This window comes from Microtus ochrogaster, linkage group LG1 (genome assembly GCF_000317375.1).
Source record: "Microtus ochrogaster isolate Prairie Vole_2 linkage group LG1, MicOch1.0, whole genome shotgun sequence".
Taxonomy (NCBI): Eukaryota; Metazoa; Chordata; class Mammalia; order Rodentia; family Cricetidae; genus Microtus; species Microtus ochrogaster.
The window spans coordinates 20,538,447-20,565,850 of record NC_022027.1 but is presented as its reverse complement, the minus strand read 5'-3'; the positions used below and the strand labels follow the sequence as shown (position 1 = coordinate 20,565,850).

At 38.6% G+C, this 27,404-nt stretch overlaps 1 protein-coding gene across 1 annotated transcript in view; it reads right to left on the bottom strand.

The window, feature by feature from the left end:
* The window catches only part of Nwd2 (NACHT and WD repeat domain containing 2), a 138,214-nt gene that overhangs the window by 81,881 nt on the left and 28,929 nt on the right, over positions 1 to 27,404 (bottom strand). Inside the window, exon 2 of the mRNA XM_005359244.2 lies at positions 395 to 483. Within this exon, the coding sequence (XP_005359301.1) occupies positions 395 to 483 (89 nt within the window). The remainder of the gene's footprint in view (positions 1 to 394; positions 484 to 27,404) is intronic.

The following is a 27,404-nucleotide window of genomic DNA, read 5'->3' as shown; positions in this document are numbered from 1 at the left end:
AGGTGATGGAGGCTGCCTGCCTGCCGAAAGCAAGTACTGCAAAAGTTGATCTTGATCTGAGATGCAATACATTCTGTGGGTGATAGCTTAAGGCTGAAGCTTCAGCAACTTTCATCTTTTTGGTAGGAATAGAGACTAGGAAAAAGCAAAAAAAACCAAAACACCCCTCGCTTTGTGGAAAAATATGAGAAATACCAGGCAGAGTCCATGAAATAGAAACATAAATATGAAACTACCAAAATTAACTAATCATTTCCATTTTATGCATTTCTTTCCTCATATTTAAAGAAATAAAAATAATATGCAGATTCAAATTTGCCTTTGTTACACCCACATTGTGATAAGAAGCAAACACTGCCTTTCCAGACGAACATGGGAAAGAGGTGACTCTTACCTGGAATTCCAAGCCGTAGTTTTCCCTGCAAAATTCTCTCAGTTTGGGATACACAGTTTCTCTTAGTGCCTGCCGTTCTGCTCCTGTGTCTGTAACAGAAACGAACATGTGTCAAGTGAGTATGCCAACATATATATTCCTTGGGAAATGAAGGACGAAATAAAAATATAAATGCAATCAAGATGGGGGCCCCAATTGTGAGCTGATGTGATCTCCGTCTGCTGGGCTATTTTTTACAGTGATCCATCCACTAGGCCTGTGCAAAACAGTCTAAGGGATGGACAACACATCAACTGCCAGCTCTGTGTGGCCAGCAAGGCTGAGACCTTAGAGCTGATTGCTCATGCCCAGGTAGGTGTTTATACCATGCTTTTCAACACCCATGCCCCGCTGTCTTTGGAAAAAGGAGAAGGAAGCACAGTTAGGCTATCAGATATTTGAGCTTAATACAGCACAAGCATTTAAAAATATACAGGTTGATTGGTGTAGTTATAAATATAGAACTATCTGGGCTATACTATTATTTCCTATACTGTTTAGAATAATTCAGTTTTTTTTTTATAAAGTTAAGCACAGCATTCATGCAATCAGCACAATGTTTAGGAATAATACACAATGGAAACCACTATTAGCAACTATCAGATCGCACTGTAGAGTAAGTAGGCCAGCTGATCCACAGGATGACAGCTCCTACCCGGAACTTAGGGAAGTCCCCGCTGTATCACAGACAGGAATTGTTTTACAAATGCGGTATGACATAGGAGCTCTGAAATAAGACCTTCTTAGTCCCAGTTCTTAGAAAATCCAGGAAACAATAGAGAATTGAAACCAGAAGAGCATTATGTGTTTAATTTTAAACATTTTGGAGAGAGAGAGAGAGAGAGAGAGAGAGAGAGAGAGATTGATTCCAAAGCTTTCTGGTTTGCATTCTGCATTAGTGGTGACATCCTTGAGATTCTTGCTGCCAAGAGTCTGTTGCTTGCTTGCCTAATTGACTTCAGTAACCGTGAGAACCACAGTCTTCAAGAACTAGGTTAATGTGGTATCTTATGAACGGCATATTTACTAAATATACCTCAATCCCAGCTTCAATATGAATTACCCGCACATCTCATTTATAACAAAGATAATAAATTAAAAGAATATCCTTGTTATTTTCCAGCACATCTGCCCACGAACACTGGGCCATATGTTGCTCTGACCTACCCTATTTTCCTACTGTTTTCCAGCCTATTTTGAGAAGCAAATAACCAATCACAGCTCTAGAATGCAGCTGTAGCCCTGCAGCCTTGCAGAACCAGTGTTTACTGGAAGGCCAGAAGCAGAGGAATATAAGGTTTTCAGATAATCTGTGACCTGGGAAAATAGGGTCTTTTCTCATCTTAAAGCCAATGTGGTCCAGAGCCCAAAGGGAAAGAGATACAGGAGGACCACACTGAGCAAACCCTGCGGTGTCACAGCATTGCTAGAGGCAGCACACTAAGCTTTTGTATGATTTATGTAATCTTGGGATTGGATACCTACTATCCCTCGACCTACTTTAAGAGCTGAAAACATTAACTGTGTAATAAAGCTGATAATAGTCAATATCTCTAGAAAGTCTTAGCATATTGTTAAAATCAAATCACTGAAGGGTCATTTAAAAAATGAATACTAGCTAGATGTGGTGGCCCGTGCCTTTAATCTCTGCACTTGAGAGGTAGAGGCAACTGGATCTCGTGAACTCAGGAGTAGTACGACGTTTCTATACAGGGAGTTCCAGGATAGCCATGGCTACAAAGAAAGACCTTGTCCCAAAATCCAAAATATAAATAAATACTACACTGCGTGGAAGTCTGAAGCTATGTTAAATAAGGATTATTGACATGAAATTTTAAAAATTGGTGTTTGATATATGAAATAATTATGGCATGATATGGGGAACATAAAAACTGTTACTGTAGTTTTTATTATTTGGTGGTAAGAGTTTGATGTACAATAGCAAGGAAGAAAAGAGAAATATAGCACCTATTCAGTATCATTTATTGAGTCTTATGATAGTCTGTTAGTGTGCCAGTTGATTCTGTGTGCATTTTCTTAAGCAATTTATATAATAATTCTGTGAAGGAATTACATTAAGTGTGTGTTTTCCTGTTTTTAGTTTGAAGAAACCAAATCATAAAAGTGTTAAGAAAGTGCCCTACGTTAGGTAGTTAACCTTAGACTTAATTCAGGCAGCCTCACCAAGAATTACTTTGTGTTAACAAAAGAAATAAATATTCGTGAAAATAATCAACCTATGAATGTAGTCCATGAAATAAGTTATGCTATGGATAAGGGATATGTTAAACAAAAAAATGTTAAGGTTAGAGACTTTGTTTACCATGAATAAGTTGATTTCATCCTCGGTCCCTCCAAGAAAAACAGTAAAAAGTGTCAAGTCTATAGTATGACTTTCTCCTTTGGAGTTAGCAGGCCTAAAATTCAGTCAGAGGTGGTTGGTCACCCCGTAACTATCATGGCATTAGGCACTAGCGGGTTCAACTTGCTTGGCGGGTCGGTGTTATAACCCATAGGATTTTGATAGTTTGGTTGACCTCTTGATGACTTTTCTCTCCCAACAGCTTGTATATCTCTTTTCGGGATGGTAAAAGCTAGCTAGCAGGGAGGAACCTTTGAGTTTAGTTACAGCTTGATTTCACTGTCCTCTGTAGTGTCGTTCACAATAAGGACTTACCATCTAGTTCTAGTGGGAAGTCAATAGCTGTGATCACAGCCTGTACTGTTTTGGGGAAGTCTGGAGTATCATTGACCAATAACTCACAGGAAGGAATCCCACACCTGGCACTGTTTAATAGCTATAGCTTCTGGGAACAGCATCATCTACCCATGGTTCTCAGGGCACCTTAAACATATATGTATGTGTGTATTATATATATATACATATATATGTGTGTGTATATAAAAACATTATATATATTATATATATTTGTATGTGCATTTGCATGTGTGTGTGTGTGTGTGTGTGTGTGTGTGTGCATGGTGTGCTGCATGCTTGTATGCCTGTACATCATGTGTATGCCTGGTGACTATGTTCTCTTGACACTGGAGGTATAGAGAGTTGTGAACTATCATGTGGATGCTAAGAACAAAAACTAAGTCCTCTGCAAAAGCAACAAGTGATCTGAGGTGTGGGGCCCTCTTTCTAGCCCCGAAGTTATATTTTAAAATTAATGTTTGAAATATTATAATTCCAATTGGCTGTTTTATATGCCCTTAGTATTGGCTAACTATACTCCCCATACAGCTTCTTCCAAATCGTTTGTGTTCTACTATCCTCGCTCCCTTAAGACCTCCCCTCTTCATTTATAGATTCCTGGTTGCTATAGACACTTTAAGTTAAACACAGAAATCTAAAAGTTTGAAGCCAAGATCTGCATATGAAAACTTGAAGCTTCTGTTTTTCTAGGCCTGATTCCAAGAAAAAATTCATTCATAATACCATAAGCCTGGTCAAAAGCCTGTGGCTAGGAAGGTCCTAGGTCCTAGGGAAGAGTTTCTCACTGTTATCTTGCTATATGAACATGACATCGCACTGCCTTCTAAATATTTCTGTTTATCCCCATGGATTAGGCTGCTCTCAGCCTCAGAGACATTTCTTCTTGAAGTATAAATGAGTTAATGCAGAGGTTTCTAAGTGGTGAAACTGCTGAGTATAAGTGATTGTTGAGTTTTCAGCCCTTAGCAGGACATCTGTATCATTCTCTCTAAGACCAGAGAAATATCAGAGGGGACAGAGAGAGCAGAAGACCCATAAGATAAGAAGGAGGGTCATGAAATTCTCTTTTCTCAGCAAGACATGACTGTTGCACTCACGACCTCACAGTGCCAGTATCTGCCTTCACAAGACAGCCCGTTTGGGTGTGGAGAGATATATTAGTGGTTAAGAACACTTGTTATTCTTGTAGAGCTCCTGTGTTAAGTTCCCAGGACCCACATGGTGGCTCACAACCATCCATAACTACATTTCCAGGGGATTCAATGGCTTTTGACCTGTGTGGGCACCTTGCATATGTGTGGTACACATATGTATTTACAGGCAACACACTCAGATACAGAAAAAAGATTGAGTCCATCAACATTCCATCATGGATTAGGGAAAGTCCCATAAGAGTCAGCCCTGAAGAACTTTAGACAGTTGATGGTTAGGTGAGGGGCTGCATGTGATGTATTCCTCAGTGGTAGCCATTGATAAGTTTTCTTTGATCAAACAAATAACCTCCCACCCATGCCCAGAAAAACGATTCTAATCAAACACAGTGGGTCATAAACAAATGAAAAGGAAGGAAGGAAACTTGAGAAAAAGAAGGGGTTGGTGGGAGAAGAAGGGAAAAATGAGAAAGACCATGATCAAAGCCCATATATATGTAGTGAGATTACTTAAGAATAAGAAGTTTGTTTCCCTCTAGGATGCTCTCTTTAACAACCAGATATTTAGCAAGCTTTCTTGTTCTGCTCTTAAACATCACCCTTGGTTACAAGTCAACAACTTCTCATCTGGACTTTTGTCCATTTTCCATACTGGAATCCTCCAGTACATTTACTATAGAGTCTCCAGACTGGTCTTTTCAAGTGTAGCTCAGACCACATGTCTTGGATGAAAGTCCCACTCCTGAGATTGAATACTCTCTCTTGTCCTAAGCTTATCTCCCAACACTTTTGATCACGTCACCCCCAGTACTGGACTTCCCTGTCCTGAGTTAGATTTCTACACCATGTCTTGGTCATGCTGTGTCCTGGTATACCTGGTACTGTCATCAGCTCATGACCTAGAGGGCCAGCTTCAAAACTACCAGCTCAGGGAGGCATTCTTGGAGCCCTGACTACAGAAGCCAATGTGTTCAGGCTTTCTTTTGCTCCCATTTCCACAGTGATTATAAATATAAATCCACACATGAACCAGTACAAAAGTAAGCCGATGGGCACTGTGACTCTGCAATTATCCCTAGAAAGGCTTCCTTTCTGCTTTACAATTCTTCTCCGGACAGATGTGAAGGCTAGAGAATGAGGAATTTTATAAAATATATGGCTGAGTATAAATATTTGATGTTGTCAGGTAAATGAATAAATTGAAATGCTGATTTCCTTTCTGATTTGTGAGTTTCTGGTGGGATATGAATGTAATTCTACTAAGTTGTTTTGAATCTTTCTAGATATGTGAAGGAAGTGTGTGAAGGTATCTAGTAGGCATTCCATATCCTTCTATCACTAAAATGACTCATATTTTCCTACATTTATATTAATATATGATGACTGAATCCGGAAATGGAAAAGTAATTAAGATAGGATGGATTAATTATGAGGGTTGACAGATAAGCTTGCTTAATTAAATAAAAAACCCTGATTCTCACCAACAGCAAATCTGGAGGGTTAGTAATTAAAAATATTTAAATGTCACAGGCAGGAAAAATGAACTCACAGAATCTCGTAGATCAAAAGGGACCTCAGAGTGTTGATCAGAGGTAAAGTGCTTTATGATTTATTTTTTGTATATAATCACTGGTTCCCTAGGTCACTGCTCAGCTTATTGCTTCTCTGAAGAGCTGCATTTATACTGTGGCTCCAATAACTATTAGGATTTGAGATGTCTAAATAGATCCTGGGTGTTTTCAGAGCTAACAAAGGCCAGTGTGCACTGTTTGCATTGCCCACAGGAAATACATTAGTTGGGGAGAATTATTAAACAAATTCATGATCTTTGGAACATGTTGTTTTTACCCCCAATAAGAGGTGAGATCAGTTCCAAGGATTATTGAGTGCTGGAACGACCATGCTGGCTGGGAGCCTCACAAAGCTCCCGCCTCACCGAAACTTGAGTCTGAGGACATCAGATCAAGTCATTTTTCCTACCCTGACAGAGGTCAGACTATTTGTTCAAAATCCACCACATATACTGGACTGGGAGTGACTTGGCTCCTATGTTTCTGGCCAGTGAGGATTCCACTACTGAGTTACCAATGCTTTTCTATTTTCAAGCTTTCTGGGTGTTACCTAAATTCTCTCTTGTATCCTAGCTCTTATCTGGCGATTATTCAGGTAAGTATGCATGAACTTCTTCAAGTACTGTTTCTTCTGGATGGCCTTCTGACAAATCCTCCACCACCCTAGCGATCACTCAGCCCTCCTTGTGTCACTGTTAATGCATCTTGTCGGTTTTGTACCATAAATGCCATCTGAATTTGATCCATTCCACACCCTCCATATTTAAACCCAAAGAATCCAAAGCCTCCTATGAGTCTAAGCTGTTACCTGCATTTTTTGCACCACTTTCTGATGCAGTCTATGACAACCAGAGATAAAGCTAAAGGCAAAACAAAAGCAAAAACTACTTCCATCATCAAAGACCTCAGTGAACATCAGTGGTCCAGAGGCTGAAGAGTAGAAAGCTTAGCAATTGGAAATGCATCTTCTGGCTGAGTTCCATCTTCTACTGTCATTTACTATGTGTCTTCTAGATAAGTGTTCGTGCTACTTGACCCTGAGCTCTGTCCTCATGCAAGGGAAACTGCTCAGAAGCTTGTATCTATCACATCCTTTTTGTGAGGCTGGCCTTTCTGAGTACCAGTTAAAGACAACATGCTTTGTTACTTCTTACGATGGTCAGACAGACATTCTCCAGGACACCCACAGCACTCTGCTTACCCCTGTATGACATCATATATTGATCTCTTGTAATTTACTATAATTAATATTTTTAGCTAATTCCTCCATTAAACTTTGAATTCAAAGGCAGGGAATTTCTCATTCATGTTCACATTATGGAAATTAGGGCAGATTCCAAGGCATAATCAATATTTTATAAATGGCTGCACAAATAGATGCTATTATAATAAGAATATTAAAACAAATTAGAATTTTTTTACTTAGAAATGTTAGCATAGATCAAAATCCTATGTTATTTGTAAGTAATAGTTTACATTGATAGTATTATTAATCATTTGTGAGTCCAGGTTAATATGACAAAGCAGATGAAGGGAGCTCACAAACTCCAGTTGGATAAGGAAGGAACCAGTATAGGCCTAAACTAGTCCCTCTGAATGTGGGTGACAGTTTCAAGGCTGGGGCAGACTACAGGGCCACTGGCAGTGGCACCAGGATTTATCCCTACTGCTTGTACTGGCTTTTAGGGACCTATTCTCTTTGGTGGATACCTTGCTCAGCTTAGAAAGTAGGAAGAGCACTGGACCTTCCTCAAAGCAATGTGCCTTACTCTCTCTGAGGAATGAACGGGGTGGGTGAAAGGAATGGGAGGAGGGGAGGGAGAGGGAATTGGTATGTAAAATGAAAAAAAGACAGTTTGTTTTCTTTTTAAAAAGAAAAGTAAAATAAATTATAAAAGGCTATGACAAATACTGCTAGAGCAAAAAGAGCCTGTGACATAACAATCATCATATATCCACATTCACAGAGAGAATTCTAAAATACATAAACTCTAGAAGCTAGGCTGGCAAGACAGCTCAGCAGGTGGTGCTCACAGCCAAGCTTGCTGATCTGAACTTGATTTCCTAGGACCAATATGTAGGAAGGAAAGAACTGAATCCCAGAGTTGATCACTTATTGCCACACACATGTGCAGCAAAAGATGAACATGTTCATTAACAGTAATTTTAAAACATTTAAAAATATAAAGCAAAAAGTTAAGGAATTAAAAGAAGGAACAAGTGTTCTAATAAGAGTCTGGTAGCTGACAACCTAACTACAATGGCTGACTCTTAATTGGTGAAAAAAAAAAAAACCCTGAATTCCAAATCAACACCACCAGAGAAGACTTAATGTCACTCTTCTCAGAAATGCTTAGGAAGCAACTGGCACTCCTATAACCCAGAAGATACTCAAGGACAGCACATTCCTGTCTGGTACGCACAGATCATTTCCCATGGTGGCCATATGCTACATCACAAACAAGGCTCATAAATTTCACAGTATTGAAAGCATGGCAAGTGCATCCTCTGAACATAATTAAATTAGAAATTGACAAGTTCAAACTCTGGGAAGCTGGAAGTTAAACAAAAATACTTCTTTATGCCAATAAACTTCTAAATACTTGATGTTATTACCCACACATCAAAGAAGGACCCATGCATGAGATAAGGTCAGTGTTTTGAACTCATAATGAAATAGAAGTACACATCAAAGACTATGAAAGGCAGAGATATAATGGCTAGAAAATAAAAATTAGAACTTCAAAATAGACCAGAAATGTAAAATCCAGAACTAGGAGTGTAGGTGTACATCTTAAGTAGTACAGAAAGGAGATAAAATGAGTTCAAAGCTGAAAAAATGATAGCTCAGACACAAAAGAAAGAGATGGTGTAATATGGCTCATGGGAAGATGTCTTGTTAGGTTTACTATTGCTGTGAAGAAACACCATGACCAAATCAAGTTGGAGAGCAAGGGGGTTGTTTGGCTTATACTTTCACATTACAGTTCATCATCAAAGGGCATCAGGACAGGAACTCAAACAGGGAAGGAACCTGGAGGCAGGAGCTGATGCAAAGGTCATAGAGGGGCGCTGCTTACTGTCTTGCTCCCTGTGGTTTGTTCAGCCTACCTTCTTATGGAACCAAGAACCACCAGTCCAGGCTGGAACTACCCATGATATACTGGGCCCTCTTCTATCTATCACTAATTCAGAAAATTCCCTATAGACATTACAAGGCCTAAAGTCCAATTGTATAGAGGCATTTTCTCAATTGAGACTCCCCCTCTCTGATAATTTTTAACTTGTATCAAGTTGACATAAAACCAACCAGCATAGAAGATGACTGGACAGTTAATTGCAAAGTTCCTGCCATTATTTTTGTGAGTCAATGAGTTTCATTAGTATTGCTTACAAGAATATGGTTGAAGGATTAATCATGGGCACATTGCTTATCAATGGCTCTACCACCAAAGAAAATATGTTCTCTTCAACTCCACCACCCAGCAAACATTAATCTATAAATCCTCAGGAAGGGAAAGAACCTGTGAAGGATGTTGCTGATGAGTCCATTCTTGCGCAGGTCATATACAAGTAATCACAGCTCCTGAGAGTTGGAGAGTGTTAGATCCATGCCATGACCAGAAGACGGTGTTCTACATTTCACCCTTTCCTTTGGCTCTTAAATTATTTCTGCTTCCTCTCCAGTGATATTCCCTGAGCCTTGGACAATTCCAATGTCTCGGATTACTTTCTAAGACTTTCTAAGTCTATGCAGATATCCAGCTCCTGCATGCCATTCGATTATCATAATTACAATATCATCATAATGCATTTTGTATGTAACTTCTAGGCAAAGGGTGGCTTCCCCACCACAGTCCTTGTCATCATCATATCAGACTATCTGACACTTTTCTTGTAACCATTGTGACTGATATTTATTTTGAGGGAATTTGGGACTATATAACTATGCTGTTTCCTATTAATCATTCCTTGATGATCCTCATCTGATCAAATTATTAAAGTGGCCAAATAATTTTTATTTCTATAATTTCTTTTATATTAACCAAACTTCAAAGTATAATGAGGTGTCCTTTACCATCAACTGACCTTCTTTCAACTTATCTGTCCATGCTCGTACTTGTATATATTCATATCCATGTACCCACTTCAGTAGGGATTTGATATCAGTTACAAGAGAAAAGAAACCACAGTAACTAACCAACAAGATGACAAATATCAATTCCTGACTACTATCCAGTGAACTTGATTCTCAAAGCCATCTGATGCTGCTCTCCTATTGTGTATTAGCAATTTCATGCAACAGCAATGCCGAGTAAAAACACTCCAAGAGAGTGGAGTGAAAAAAAAGCAAGCTAATTCCATAGCTACATCTGGACACTGTGAAATAAGAACACCATATGAAGCACAAATACTGGGTAATACCCCTCTCTTCTGGCTGACACAGCGCTTGCCGCTTCTTTATTAGATATATGCTTAGTTCCTCTTCACTCTTCTCATCTGGTCAATAAGAACTGAAACAAAGAACCATGAAATTGTTTATTTTCTGTCCATACCATATTTAGAGTGAACCATATTGCCTTGAGCCTTCCTCAAACAACCGAGCACAAGCCCAGTGCCAGCATGCACATCCTAATACCTCACCCTGAGATGCATCTTGGTTCCTTTGCTTCTTTTCAGCGAGACCAGGACCCAACTTTGTTTCACTACAGAAACCTGCTGAAGTGTGTGGTTTTACTACTGGACATGACTTTGTAGTGGCAAAACCTGGTGGGCAGGTTTCTAACTGATCGGGGCATAACCTGTCTCTATCCTGGCATGGACTCGTGAGAACATAGGTGGAGCGAAGGCCCTGTATCAGATGGTTCTCAATGAGACGGCCCCAGCTGAAATGGGAGGAAAATGAGCCACAGTGAGTGCTTTTCAGATGCTCATACTTGTTTGTGAGCTGTCTCTGCTGCCCAAAGAGACACTCAGATGTGGAGTTTGAGATCGTTTACTGAAATCAAAGCATTTAAGGAATATTTGGCTACATGATTATTCTAATATTTTTTGGGTTGGTTTTTAGTATCTTTCTTTACTTGTGTGTCTTAACAAATGATTGTGGTCCATTTCATCACTCCAGAAGTAGTTTTCACATTGTTCTTAAAAAGGTTAAGACTAGGGCTGGAGAGATGGCTGGCAGTTAAGGGTACTGGCTGCTCTTCCAGAGGACCTGGGATCTATTCCCAGCACCCATATGGCAGCTCATAACTGTTGGTAATGCCAGTCACAAGAGATTCAATGCTCTCTTCTAGACTCCATGAGCACTATATATGCATGTGTTGCACCGGCATGCATGCAGAAAAACCACAAATAAGATAAAATACTAAAATAGTAAAAAAAAAATCCTGTTAAGATTGTTATAACCTTTTAGTTTTCCTCCAGAGTTTGTCTTAGAGAAAACCAAAATTAGTTCCACTGCGGTATCTGGATCAAAAGAAGGCAAGAGCTGCAGTGTGGTCCACCTTTCTCCTCCTGTTATCTCATTAGTAGGGAAGAGGTGGAAGATAGATGGACGCTTAGGACTGTGATGCCCTCTCCCCAGCTGCTTCAATGGTAGCTGCATCCAGTCTTACCAGCCCAGACAGTAAGCAATTGGCGTTTAAGGATGGAACTTTTGAAAAACATGATTCTGTAATTGCTACTAGACTGCGTTCTTTGTTCTAAGATTTAAAATAAATAATTTAAAATTATTTATCCATTTGCCTGCAAATTTCCAGATGTCATTTTCTTTTGACCGTTGAGTATTCCTCTGTGTAAATGTATCACAGTTTCTTTACCCATTCTTTGGTTGAGGGGCATCTAAATTGCTTTCTCGTTCTAGCTATTATGAATAATACTGCTATGAACATAATTGAACAAATGTCATTGTAGTATGACTGTGTATTCTTTGGGTATATGCCCAAGAGTGGTATTGCTATGTCTTGAGGTAGACTGATTCCCAATGGGAGGCCTCACCTTTTCTGAGAAGTAGATGGAGGGTGGGGTGGGGAGAAGGTGGAAGAAACAGTAGGACAGGAGGGACTCGTATGTGAAATAAGATTTTTTTAAAAAAAAGAATCTATTTTCAATAAAAAAGAAAAATGGTAATATACAATATAACATTATATAACCACAAAATTATAGTATAATATGTATGATTATTATATAATGTGTAATAATAATAATTATGTGTGTGTGTGTAAGTGAATGCTGTGTGTGTGTGGACAACATGCAGGGCTCATTGTGGAGACCAGAGGAAAACCCTGAGGAGTCAATTCTTCCTTTTACCCTGTGTGGTTCTGGGGAACCAAACTCAGGTCTCCAGGCTCGTACAGATAGTGCTGAGATGTGTTGCTTGACCTTTTTCTACTGATTTATCTAAACTAACCTGGCATCCACTGTTGATTAGTGGCATAGCAAAGACAAAAATGTCAAGAGAACAAACGTCAATTCTTAAGCCATTCATGCACACTCTTCTCATGGTGGTTGGAAGCCCAAGTGACATTAGAGACAGCTATGCCGAAATTGGAAATGCTCACTTCTGTCACACTGCATCTACTCTTTTGGGGTCTTCCAAGACTTTTCCTCACTCTGCATTACAGAAAGTATCCTCTTCTTAAGGTGTGTGCTAAGGTTTGGGCAACCTGTAATTTGTGCAACAATTTTGACCCTTCTATCATTTACCTAAAACTAATTGCTTTTGTTGGGTTTAGAACTTGAAAGAATGCTCAATAAAAGTTCAACAACAGGACAGAATGATCTAGGGCTCAATTTTATTTAACATGTCAAGTATCTTGAGCTTAATATTTGCTATTATTAACCAATAATAAATGGTTTACAATGACTGTAATGAATAACATGAATTGCATGACTTTTCCACATTAATAAGAAACACTTTAAAACCTTGATGTTGTTAATGAAGACATTGTGAACTCGTTTTTTATGTAAATTCATTTCACTACATACTATCAACACAATCATCCAATTAAATAATTCACCCACCACCAGTTACAAAAGTCTCTGACAGTGTAGATTACTTAGAGATGCATTTTAAAGAAATTCACATAAAATATTGCACCAGCTAGTGGAAAGGGAATGAATTCATTTTGGCAATATGAATTCTGACATAGTAAATGTCCATATGTCATAGCTAATGCTTTTTTAACAAATTAGCAAATGAGATTATATGAAACTTGGCATTCCTGCTTTTCAAAAAATAGTTCTGAAGAAGATACAACTAGGCATTAAAATAGTTTCTATAACAACTGCTTTGGGGAACAACCATGGCTTTAATTTGTTAGATAAGATTATTGGCAATTTGCTTCAGATGTTTGCTACATTCAAGATACTGACCCAGCACAGGTGGGGCACGAGAAATCTGCCTCACCTTTCACAGTTAGGCTGAGCAGCGTCTAATGCATAGGCAGACAATGACACAGTGTGTGCAATGCAATAAAGCACACTCTGTCAAAGTTGTTGGTTTTAATGGAGAGAGACAGATTCAAATGAGCTCAGTGAACTGGCCTCTGCTAGCTTGGCCCAGTGCTTCGCTGTAGATCTCTGTGTCTGCTTCCATCAGTTGCTGGATGAAGGATCCATGATGACAATCAAAGTAGTCATTAGTCTGACTACAGGGGAAGGCCAGTTTAGGCATCTTCTCTGCTGTTGCTTAGAGTCCTAGTTGGATATTCTATCTGGAGGGATACTTTGCTCAGCCTAGATATAGGGGGGTCTTGCCTGAAGTAAAGTGTCAGAATTTGTTGACACTCCATGGGAAGCCTTACCTTTTCTGAGGGGTGGGGTGGGAAGCAGGGTGGAATGGGAGGAGAGGAGGGAGTGGGAACAGGGATAGCTATGTAAATTGAGAAAAGATTGTATTGATGAAACCCTGTCTCGAACAACCAAAAAAAAAATCTTAATAAAAAAGGAAAAAAATGAACGCAATGGGAAAACCATATGGATTAAAAAATCCTCAATAAATATTGAACTATAGGGGCTGGGGAGATGATCAGTGAGCAAGGGCACTTGTAAAAGCATAAGGATCAGAGTTCAAATTTAGGGCACCCGTGTAAAAGCATCAAGCATGGCTACTTGGTGTTTGTGAGCCCAGTGTAGGAGTAGCAAAGACACAGGTGGATCTTTAGAGCTTGTTTGGGACAGGGATCGCCTTGTTTACCACTGTATGTGCCGGGATAGCCAGCCTGTGTGAATCCAGCGCCTTCCTGTCTCTGCCTTCCACCTCCCCAGGAGCACTGAGGTTATGGAAGCTACCACATCCAGCTTCCATGTAGATTCTGGGAATCAGACTCAGGTCCTCATGATTGTCTGGCAAGTGTATTACCCATTGGACCATCTTCCCAGTTTTAGAAAGCTATTTCTCATAGTCTGGAGGCTAAGAAGTCCACCATCAAGGTGACAATAGATTTAGGAACCAAGAGACCTGTTCTTCGTTTCACACTTAAGCCATCTTTACATGATCCCATAGAAAAAGAGGTCAGAGGTGCCAAGCACTTTCTTGAAACTTTTATAAGGTCACTAATGGCTTTATGACTTATCCACTTCCTAAAGGCCCTCTGTTTTAATGCTGTCATGGCAGTGATTAAGTCTCAGTATGTGGATTTGGAAGCATTTAACGACCACACCAGATTCACTGGCTTTAATTCCCTACATGGATTTGAGAAGCTCTGGGGACCTGTCCTGGCAATACATCTACTGAAATAAGACACTCTCAGGTGGGATTATGAGGAGCTTCATTAAAGTCCCAAATGACCCAATCCTATTTAATGATCATCGTTAGCACCATTAAAAAAACCTGAATGCTATGTGTTGATTCAGACAATTAGTCAATCACTTTTTTTTCTCTTAGAGAAATGCCTGGGTTTGAGGAGTTTGTTCACTTTCTGTCTTCTGTCTTTCTCCTGTCTTCACAAAATGGCATAAACTGCAGTAGAACGCAAGAAGTGTCCTACCCCAATGGTGCTTTAACTTGTTTAAAACTGATTTGTAAAATTCACATGTATTAGATATAGTTACAGTGCCTTAATTTTAGTGTTTAGGGTAAGTTTAAACACCTTATTCATATATATGAATGTTTTTAATTCAGAAAGAGTCAATCACCTGATACGTTTCATATACCATGTAAGAACACCGGTCCAGTTTTGCACAAAAGAAAACAGCAAAAGCAAACAAAATTTTTGGTAAAGCTTTCCACTCTAATGCATTTATAAATAATACATTATTAATATCAGTGTGAACTTCTAAATTCTGCTCACAGCTAAAGGTTGCAAAGGTTTTCTTTTAAGCCATCAAAAGATACTTTCACCTCACCTTCCCCAAAGTATCAATATTGAATGATATAAAAATACTTTTAGCATTTTCTTTCCAATAAAATATTCAACACTCAATGCTTTCATGGAGCATTTTCCCTTAAAAATCCATTATGCTAAAAGTAAATATCTACATGGAGACCACTAGACTGATGTAATTAAAATGTATGTTTACAAAAAGGTAATGGAGATTATGTCAGCAATAGTGAACAGTGGCTGCTTCACTGTGGACTTTTCGTCATATAATCTTACCAGGAATAAACAAAATGTTACATTTACATTTTGCTTTTTTTTCTTAATTCCAGCAGTAGTTCTTAAGCCTATTATTTTTTGTTTAGGCTAATTAATCATTTTATTACAAATTATTTTAAAAGTGTAAGTATATTAAGGAGATACAAGGTAAGAGTGAATCTGACCACATTTATTTTGCATTTTTAGTGTGTGTTTGTGTGTGTGTGTGTGTGTGTGTGTATCTGTGTGTCTCTCTTTCTCTTTGTGTGTGCATTTGTATGTGTATTTGTGTTTGTATTGGTGCAGTTGTGTGCACCTATGGAGGCCAGAGGCTCCATCTGCTGTCTTGATTGCTCTCCACTTTCTTCTTTGAGACAGTACCTCTTCTGGAACATCGAGCTCACTGCTGCTTTGGCTAGGCTTGTTGAATTGGCCTTGGAAACCTTGTCTCTCAGTACCTTCAACTCTATCAGCACTGGGGTTACAGACTCTCACCAACATACCTGGCTTTCACATGGGTGTTGGATATCTGAATTCAAGTGCTTTTCCCCCTGAACCACCTCCCTACCTCCCCACATTTATTTAAGTCACTGAACTCCTCTGAGATAGCCTGCTCATGAATATGCTGGTCCCCACTTTATCTTCTGGGCTGATTTCAGGACTTGGTCCCAGTTTTCCCATGGTATCTTTTATGCTTCGTATGGGGATTCCAGTGCCTCCAAAGGTACTGTTGGATGAATTTCCATGACATCAGAGTCATGCGTGCCACATCCTTGCCTCTAAGACTTTTTGAGTCTAGAATTACATCTTGTTGCAACAGCAGCACAATCAACATTGGGTCACATTCAGATGCTATTCCCAAGTTAGTGATTTCTATAAAACATAGATATGATGATATTCCACTACTGACCCTCCAGACAGAAACGTAGAACCTTCTTGATGAGTCAACACCCTAGGCAGATTTACCTCTCTCCTCTTTCCGTGCATTTTATCCCCAGTGGTCCAATATGCTATCATTTGTATCAGTATATGTTAATCAAATACAACAGTGTGTTTTATCATGACATTCTCAGACATGTGTATAAGGCACCTGGGCCATGTTTATAATCTCTATTATCCATATTCACCCATCTGTTGCCTTGGTCCCTTCCTATTCATCAATAGCTATGGCTCCTTCTTATTTCACTCTTTTCCTACAAAAGAGTTAAAAATGTGTTACTTGTCTAAGTCTGGCTTGCCTCTTTTAATATGGTGGTCTACATTTCCATTAATTTCATTCCTCAGGAATTCATTCTTCTTTATGCCTGAATAATATACTCTTCCCCCACTCCCTGTGTGTGTATAAAATTTCATTTCCTTATTCCAGTCATCTGCTGACAGACATCCAGGCTAATTCCATATCTTGGCAATTATAACTGGCATTTCAATAAACATGGACATCCAGTTATGCCTGTGGCCTATATTTTGTCAGTCCACATAAACTCAATTACCCGACTTGCTGTTATGTGCTGCTCAGAGCACACAAAACTTCCAACCATTTCCATAATTTATGTGCTACAATTCTTGAGAAAAGAAATCACGCCCATCTTGCTCAGAGCAATGTACCTATCCAACATCTGTGGCATAAGGTTAGTCACAATCCAACTCAACATATATTATTTTATTAACAGTTGTTATCTTGTGTGCTTTTCTCTTTAATTGGGACTTGTACAAGTTTTAATTGTCTTCGTATGCTGCATTTAGTCTAGAATCTGCCATACAGTAGACACTTAACAGATACTGGATGAATTTATTTCTGAAATGCTGCCTATATCAAGCTTCCCAAGAACATGTATGCATGAAGACACTCGAGGGAATCCTTTGCCTTTTGCCCATCTTCACCTATGAGAAAGGTTTTAGGATGTAACTGGGCTGTGAGAAATAAAGGCGAATACGTTGTTGTAATAACTCCACAAACAGTCTCAGGAAGTTACAGGGATGTGAAAATAGAAAATGAACACACATGTACATTTAAGTGTGTGTGTGCATGGGCCTCCAATAGGTTATTCTGTCCCAAGTGGTCATCACTAGATGTATTTACTTGTGAACAAGGCTCAGTAGATTCAGTCAATCACACACACACACACACACACACACACACACACACACACAGAGAGAGAGAGAGAGAGAGAGAGAGAGAGAGAGAGAAAGAGAGAGAGAGAGAGATAGAGAGAAACATATGGAATTTATATGTATACAGCAATAATAATTAAAGAATAAGAGAGTATAAGTTGGAGAGGTAGTGGGGCTATATGAGAGAAGTTGAAAGGGTAAGAGGAAGAATCACAAATGTAATCAATGTAGTACTTATGTATGAAATAATGAAAGACTTTTTGAATTAAAAAAGAAAAGGGTTGATTTGCTCAGTCTTTAGGTAAGATTCTCGTGGTGTGTATCAGTTCAATCAACAATTCCATGGAAAAGCACTAGTTGAAAGCTCGTATATTGCAACTAGTCAATCCTGGGAAAAACCAGAGCAGTGATGGTCCTTCAGAGAAAAGACAGGGCTCATAGGCAGCAGAACAGAAGGAATTTGGGGGCAATTAGAATGTTCTAACCTTAGCTTTGGGCTCTTCTGTTTTGGGTTATGCTGATGTAAGCAACTGGCAAAATGTTTTATATTTAGGAGTTGCATATTTCATTGTATGCAAATTTGACTTCACAAACAAAAGGAACCGTGAGAGCACACAGGATTTTAATGATAGGCACAGGGAAATGTGAAACGTGGTGGAGAGTGACAACTGAAATTTGCTGTGAGATGCTTTTAACAAAACAAATTGGAGAGAGAGACAGACCTATGATAAAACAAATTTGTAAAATGTTAATTATTGAATTAGGGTAGCAAGTTATGTAAGTGTTTGCTGTAAAACTCTTTGAACATTCATGGATTTTGGAAAATCTTCAACATAAAATGTTGTAAAAAAATGATAGCTTGGCCTCATTTAGATGGAAGTACATCAGCACCTAAAGCTGGGAGCTGAGTTCTCCTGCTATAGAGTTTCAGTCAGGAATGAAGGGTTAGGTTGACATGATTCTAAAAATGCCAGAACAAGGAAAGTCCTATTATCTCTTATTGTTGGGCTAATTTGTTAATTCAGAGAATGTCTATAGAATTACTAGAATGTATAAAAATTAACTTCAATATATTAGCCAAGAGTCATGTGTGGTGTCTCATCACTATAGCCTGAGAATTCAGGAGGCTGAGGCAGAAGACCAGGAGTTCAAGGTTAGTTCAAGACGACATTTACATTTATGCAGAAAACTGTATCTCAGAAACCAGTAATGGGCTGTGGTGAAGAACATGTATTGCTCTTATGGAGGACTCAAGTTCAGTTCCCAAAACCACACTGGGCAGCTCACATCCACACATCCAGGGTTAGCTGATGCCCTACACAGGTACCCTCACCCACGTGTGAACAAACACACAGACATGCATACACACACACACACACACACACACACACAGAGTAGATAAAACAAATCTTAAAACATAACAGAAACAAAAGAACATAACCAAAAATCTAATGTTTTAAGAGTGTAGCTTCTCATGGTGATTTCAGGGAAAAGGAAGTCATGGGAGGGCTAAGCAGGAGAAGTGGGAGGATTAGTGGAGGACAAGTTGGAATTTTGTATTTGTTTCCAGTCCAAGACTTTTCTTATAAGAATATACTATAACTTTAATAACATCAAGGGAATAATGGATGCTGTAATCAGCTTTCAGTGGACTGTGGAACTGGGCACTGGAGTGAAGGGAAATGCACTTCGCGCGTAGCATCTCTAGCTGAGACGGCTTACAGTTTGTGATCGCATACTAACGTGTTCTCCAGAACAGAATCAGCACCTTTGGTTTTCTTATCTCATGTTTCAGTTTGCCTTGCAGAACGCATCAACTGCAAGGAGTGGAAGACTTCTGTCTGCAGCTGAGCGCCCTGGATATCTTAGACACCTGCACCCTCTAGGAGAGGGACTGTGATGGCTGGGTTCTGCATAAACAATGGCTTCTCTCTCTCTCTCTCTCTCTCTCTCTCTCTCTCTCTCTCTCTCTCTCTCTCTTAAAATCGAAAGTATTTACAATAAAGCAGTTATCAAACTTGGGGAATGATTATTTTCTGTGTGGTTTAAAAGCTGTTGCAAATTAAAAATTCTCACAGCTAAAGAAAAAGAGCCAAAAAAAAAAAAAACCCACGAATTTGAGAGTGCCAATAATATCAATTCCAACAGACAATATGGAGTTTTCTAGAATGCACCCACGAATGGGCAATGAAAGGGAAAGGGAGTTGTTGAAATAAAATATACCTGATAAATTGACTTATTCCTTTATGTGAAAGAATACCCTGAGACAATTACTTGTTTGGTAATAATGTTCCTTGGTACCACAGGTGCTGTGCCGCACACTGACATTTTGGTTTAATTAGCTTATTAAATATAAAATTGCTTACTTTTGAAAAAACAATGCCTCTGGGCAAACAGGGGCATTTCAAAGGAGCTGCTGCTGGCTTGTGGGAAGCGCAGAAGTTATGTGAAAATCCCCAACCCACAAGCATTCTGAACCATCCCAACACCTGGGTAGTAAACGCTGGATACTGTCACCCAGGCGTGAAAGAGAAAATACTGAGTGGAAACATCTATGGAATTAACAAATAATGAAAATTAATAAAAGCCATTTATAGATTATAAATTTTCTTCTCTTTTGCTTAAAGCTCAGGAATTTGATTTTTCAAATGATTATTTAGGGAAACTGGTCTATTCTCACATGTAACTTGGGTCAAGTTATTTTGTTGAAATCCACCAACTATCAACTGTATTGTATCAGTTGTCTTGTTCAGGAAGTGAAATGGAGGCAAACAGATAACATGGGGGTGACATCAGCCCCTGTTTGGTTCCCCCACTTGTGCATGTGACCCCTAAGAGAGAAGACAGCATAGAGTCCAGAATGTAACCACTAAGCCTCAATGGAAATAACGGTCTGCTGATGAAATTTCTGCACACACAGTCCTGAAATATTAATATGTAAATTAGGCTGACAATTAGATCCACTATAAATAACAAGTTTAATTTGATAGCTTGGCTACTGTAATAAATTTAACGACTGTTTCTCTCTCTCTCTTGCTATATTCATTTTCACCTTGGGGTTAAGTGATACTGGCTAAAGTGCTCATGGAACAAGAGGCATTCACAGAAGGCCAAAGTGTGAAATTAATTTTTCTTGTTCTGGCTTTATTCCTGTTGACATAAAGGCTCTACATAAAACATTTCACACTAAAACACTGCCTCTCTTTTTTCATATTGATTTTTTTTTTCCTCTTGAGGTCACTAAGTCAAGCTTTGTGAGAATACTGATCATATTCAGCATTTGAGTGTAAAGATTCATAGTTAATGTTTCAAACCTGCTCTGGTGCAATCTCAGCATCTCTTATACATCGACTCACTATGTCTTCCCGTGATGGTGTGAAAGCCAACCACTGCGCTACATTTTGCATACGAAGAATCTTAGTAAGGAGCTTGTCCAAGTTTGCAAATGTTGCTGTTACTCAGCCCTTGGTTTAATCTAGTAGGGGTACTCCAAAGTCCAAGTTCTTTTCACCTCTTCTAGAAGCGATCTCAATTCTTTACCCTTTTATTGATTCATGCAATTGTCCTTGCTCCTGCATACTCCAGGGAAAATGGGACCTCTGTCTGACGAGTCTCTAAAATCAGTGTCATCTTTTAGGACTGCAGTAATTGTTCTTCTCCAAGTCAACTCAGGCTTTGAGGAAATCCTGACTGAGCAAGCACAAGGGTAATTTGGATAGCGTTTCAGTTCTATGCTATCTTGAGAATTTCACTATCACTACCATTATCATTAACAAGTCCGATAAGTAAAGATGATTGTCTACAGCTCTTCCTACACAGCATGAAATACCACATGAAAATGCTTCATCTACCCAGTCACATAAGAGAATTAAATCCTTTTTATAGGTGGCAATAAAATTTTACTTGAAAACAACCATTATGCAACTTAGGCCATACTCCGCAATGTTAATATCTTTTTTTTTTTTTTTTTTGAGACACAATTTATCTGTAGCTTTGGAGCCTGTCCTGGAACTAGCTCTTGTAGATCAGGCTGGCCTCGAACTCATAGCAATCTGCCTGCCTCTGTCTCCTGAGTGCTGGTATTAAAGGCATGTACTATCACTACCTGGCTAGCAGTGTTAATATTTTATTTGTGCCATCTACTAAACACAGACAACAGCTGTGTATATTTCTCTTGCTGAAATTTTAAAAGTACCCACATACAAATAGCTTAAGGTCAGTTAATGCCATTATTTCAACACCAGGATGTTAAAAGAAACAAAAGTCAAACCAAAACAAAAACTCATGTTTCTCATGAATCTTTATAAAAAACTGAGGGCAGGGTTGGAGAGATGGCTTAGATGCTAAGAACACAAGCTGTTCTTCTAGAGGACCTGAGTTTCAATTCCCAGCACCCGCATGACAGCTCACAACTGTCTGTAACTCCAGCCTAGGGCATCTAGCTCCCTTACATGGACATACCTGTAGGCAAAACACCAAGGAACGTAAAATAATAATAAATAAAAAATTTAAAACTTTGGGGTAAAACTCTCTTCTGTCTAAGTGTGACACTACAGCAGTTTAAAGGGCAACAGTCTGAATGGCATAAACTCTTACTGTACTGAACAGTTTACCCAGGTGAACATCATGGGGGAGACCATTTTACGCTGTGCTATGGTTTGGGTATGAGGTTTCCCCATAAATGACTCGTGTTTTACAGACTTTATCCCAAGTTTGAGGTGTTACTGAGGGTGAGCCTGGACAATTCTGGAAGGTGGTCACTAGGACCTTATGTGTGGGCATGTCTTGTCTCCGCAGGGCCCTCTTTCTGTTTCTGTTTCCCGTCTATCATGACAGAGTAGTCTTTGGTGCATGCTCTTTCTGTCATGACGTTTTACTCCTCAGGGCCCAGGATCAGTGGAACCAAGGACTGTGAACTGAATTCTCTGAGATGATGCTGGGTCAAAAGGTGTCCTTTCTACCCCAAGTTGTCACTGCCGTCACATATTTTGTCACATCAATAAAAAGTCTCATTAACATACTATCTAAATATTTTTGATATAAAAAATCAAGTCGTGTCATGGAATCAGTCTAGATGTTTATTAACAGATGCATGGGTAAAGAAAATGTGCCTTGTGTACCCAATAGACTTTTATGTGGCCACAAGATTATCAAAATATTATTTGCAGGAAAATATAGTAAATTGGACATTATGCTGTTAAGTGAAATAAGCCCAATTCAGAAACACAAATATCTAATCTTCTTCTATATGCAGACTCTAGATTTTAAAATGATTGAGTATAAAATATGCATGTAGGAGACTTGTAAGTAGAAGGGAGATTGGGACAAAAAAAAGTGATCTTTTTATGGGGGACAGTTGCAAAAAAAAGGTATTAGTGGTGGATATAATCAAAACACATAATGAACATCAATGAAAATGATATAATACATTGTAGTAGGAGACCACTTGTTTGTTCCCGGCTGCTCAGTCCCAAAATAACTACACAGAAACTGTATTAATTAAATCACTGCTTAGCCTATTAGCTCTATCTTCTTTTTTGCTAGGTCTTACATATTAATTTACCCCATCTCCATTAATCTGTGTATCACCACGAGGCTGTGGCTTACCGGGTAAAGTTCCGACATCTGTCTCTGGCAGGGCCACATGGCTTCTCTAGACTCTGCCCTTCTTTTTCTCAGCATTCATTTTAGTTTTCCCCACCTAGCTCTATTTTATCCAATCAGGACAAGCCAGTTTCTTTATTAACCAATGGCATTCACAGCATACAGAGGGGAACCCCACATCAATAAATCCTGTTATTTCACACAATAAACATAAAGTATTAGTAAAGAACAACACATATCCAATAAAGAAGTAAAGCTATTTATAATCTTATGTATAAAATGTTACAACATAACCATGCGAAGATGAAGTGTGCAGAAATATAATCAGAACCCCAAGTGAAGTTAAAATACATATTAAACTTAAGATCACTGAAAATATATTATCCAACCCAAATGAACAAAAAAAATTATACAGTTTCTCAAGGAAAGTTAAGCAAATATTAGGAACTAGCATCTTTTATGTGGCTAGCAAGCACTTAATAGGGTAAAATGAGAGTATAATTTGTGAAACTATTTCTAATGGTATTTTCTATGATTCTTGGGTAAATAGAAAAACAATTGTTCAGGGTGTCGTATAACCTTATTTTTTACCTTATAAATACTTTTTATATATTGTAAATATATTTTGTGTATTACCAGAAGGTCTTAGAGATCAGTTAGCTCCAAAGTACATAAGAAATTTCTTGTGGGTCCTTGGAACCTGGTGTGGCTGTTTAATAGGTAGTGTGTTATGCTATGCACTATTATTATACCATTTCTTTCTATTCGTTGTATCTCCTGACCCCTTTCATAGGCCATCTAAAATTATCCCCTTCAGTGGCCTACATTTCCTTCTGGAACTCTGAAGGACTTCTAATCAAGGGAGCGTCAAGCCAAGCATTGCATTTCCTCTGGCTGTGCAGCCCCTCAGTCACTTCCTTTCCTGTTTTGTTCACTTGGAATCCTCTCTCCTAAGTTCTTATAAGTGCATCTATGAATTCTGAAATGATAAAGACCTTTTAAAATTTACTCTTTTTATCCAAAAATTCTTGTTATGGTGTGTGTGTGTGTGTGTGTGTGTGTGTGTGTGTGTGTGTGTGTGTGTAGGTGCATAGAAACACAGTGACACAGTGGGGACAACCAGACAACCTTGGGTGTCCATCGTCACCTTCCATCTTGTTTAATGTAGATCCTCTCTCCTAAGTTCTTATAAGTGCATCTATGAATTCTGAAATGATAAAGACCTTTTAAAATTTACTCTTTTTATCCAAAAATTCTTGTTATGGTGTGTGTGTGTGTGTGTGTGTGTGTGTGTGTGTGTGTGTAGGTGCATAGATGCTATGGAACACAGTGGGGGTCAGCAGACAACCTTGGGTGTCCATCGTCACCTTCCATCTTGTTTAATGTAGAGTCTCTTGTTCAGTGCTACATAAGCCAAACTAGCTGGCCTGTAAGCCCATGTCTCTGCTTCTCATCTCACTTTGGAAGCACTTGGATTGTAGGCACACACATCTACAATTGACTTATGTGGGTCCTGCGGATGTGAACTCTGATCTTCTATTTTTCACAGCAAGCCAGAACTCCTGCACCATATTTTTTGCCCTCTAAGGAGTTAATTCTTTAAAGAGAAAATCTCTCTGACTTAACAAGCATAATTCACTACTTCTTGTTCTTGACTTCCGAGTTTTAGAATTATAGACACAAGCATTAAACACCTCGTTTGTTTGCCTTTTTTTTTATTTTCAGATTTGCTTGTGTGTGTTTGGAGGCATTGTTTCAACCAGTTATAGTATACTTTAAAGCTAGCAACAGGTATAAACTTATCTACAAAGAAATTAGCACATTTTTAAGAAGAAATTTTGTTTTGTAACCACTCAATATTTTCTGTGTATAAATAAACATATAATTGACAAAGAATATGAAGTAAATGTTATTTCCAGGATAATATCAATATAATAAAAGTACTTTTACTGTTGAGCACTGAGCATTGCATATTTCTTGCAATGCAGTCCAGATATTATACTACAAACCTCACTTACAGTGGAATTCTGATTTTTGGAGATGCTCCTTGTGGCAACAAATAGCCAGTTTTATGATGGCTTTGTTCTTCTCTTCAGATCTAGCTGTAACATGACGAAACTTTGTTTTACTTGTTTATTGAGTTGTTTCTTTGTTGTTGTTCATAAATTAATCTTTCTATTTGGCGAGGTGATATTTGAAAATCAAAGCGTTGTTTCACATCTATTTACTTTGTCTTCCAAAAGCACTGATGTTGAAAAGAGAAGGGAGCACAACAGGAATATGGGGCCAGGAAACTGTAAAGCAAAGGAATGATAAATCTCCTAGTCACAATCAGACCTAAAATCCAGACAGCATTGCTTCCTGTGTGTAAAGACTGGCTAGTTGCCAACTGCATATTTAAGTTATGCTTATTTTCTCCTTTCTTTGCACTATGTCATATTTTTTGTGGTCATTATTCCTTTTTAGTGTCCTGAAGAGTTGAATGTTGTGGGTATGGGTATGGGTGATTTTACTAAGCAAGACCTTAAAGAATCCAGGTTCAAAGTTGGGGTCCCTGAGGTGAAAAGGTGGATCAAAATTTAAAATATCTTGAGCTTTAAATAAATTACTTGTCATATGTTTGCAATCACTAGGAGATGATAGAGAACATACTGGGAGGGTGACCAAATAATCTCTCAGCACCAAGCGATGAAGACAGCTATGATGGCTCATGAAATAAAAGTTAATATTTAAATGAGAAAATATCTACATCTGTCTCTCTTTGTTTACAGTGATATCATAATCACACTCAGGGAGACCAGTTTCATGGGATTAATTTAGATAATTTACTAAGCAATTAAATAAACTGGAAGCCAAAACTGATGTTCTTTAAGAAAACATCAAATTATAACATTGCTGCAATATGTTATCTGGAATATACACTTTTTGAAAAAAATTTTGAGAGGTGTGAGGAAATATATTTCAGGGAGAAAATCGTCAGACAGAACCATTTCTGGTATCTCCAGTGTCATAGCAACGACTTCAAAAGAAGCTAGTATTCATGAAGGTGAAAAATAAAGAAAAGGTGTTTAAAGAATTACTAAAGTATGAAAAATGTGAGTTAAAAATACAAGATACTAGAGACAAAATTATCTAAAAACTGTATAGTTGACAATTGCAATAATAGATAAAACTTACTAGAAAGTCCAATAGAAAATTTGAGAAATCAGAAGAACCCAGGAAAGCTGTATCAATAGATATTATCCAAATGGAAGAGTTGAGAATAAAAGCAGATGATATAGAGCCTGAGACATGTATTACATGAAGTACAGCAACAAACATGGGAGTCACAGGAAATGGGAAAGGAGGACAAAAGCAGAAATCCTATTTCCAATAAATAAGACAACACTTTCCAAAGCCATGAAACACATTAGTTTATCAGTTCAAGAAATTTGATAAGATGCAAGAAACAGACTAAACATTTGACAAATCATAGCAAAAGTATAAAAATGGAAAAGGAAGCACTGAACACAGGAAGGAAAACAGCTAATCCCCCGCGCCAGATCAGTACCATTGCTGACTTCTCTTAGATGTTGAAGGAGGCAGCTCGTTCATCCTGGCTGCCCAGAACTGAAATAACAACACAGAAACTGTATTGATTAAATCACTGCTTGGCTCATTAGCTCTAGCTTCTTATTGGCTGACTCTTACACATTAATTTAATAATAGATAAAACTTACTAGAAAGTCTAATAGCAAATTAATTTTAATCTATTAATCTGTGCATCACCACATGGCTGTGGCTTACCAGCTAAAGTTCTGTCTGGCTGCAGCAAGGCTACCTGGCTTCTCTCTGACCCCGCCTTGGTGCTGGTTAAATACTGAGAAATAGGCTTTGCTTGAAAAATTAAACACAATTAAATCAATTCCATACATGGAGCAAGAAGACCAGAACTCAGGAGCTGGGGGTACAAACTGGAAGTTGTGCAAGTCACCACACAGCAGGGATCGTGGCAGTGAGGGCAGGGGTCATGAGTGCCCTTGGGAAAATTTTAAGTCTCCACAGGCAGTTAGCTCTGCTGTGGTGGGGGTTTTACAAAAAAAAACCCTGCTTAGTAGGTAAAAGCAAGTCAAGTGGATGGGGGTGGGGTGGGAGACTTTCTGGGCTGTGGACCTTTTAGGCCTTTAAGCTGTTCCACCCAGTAGGTGTGGAGTTTGGTCCACATGGGCCGCTAGATGAAGAAGGGTGCTTAAA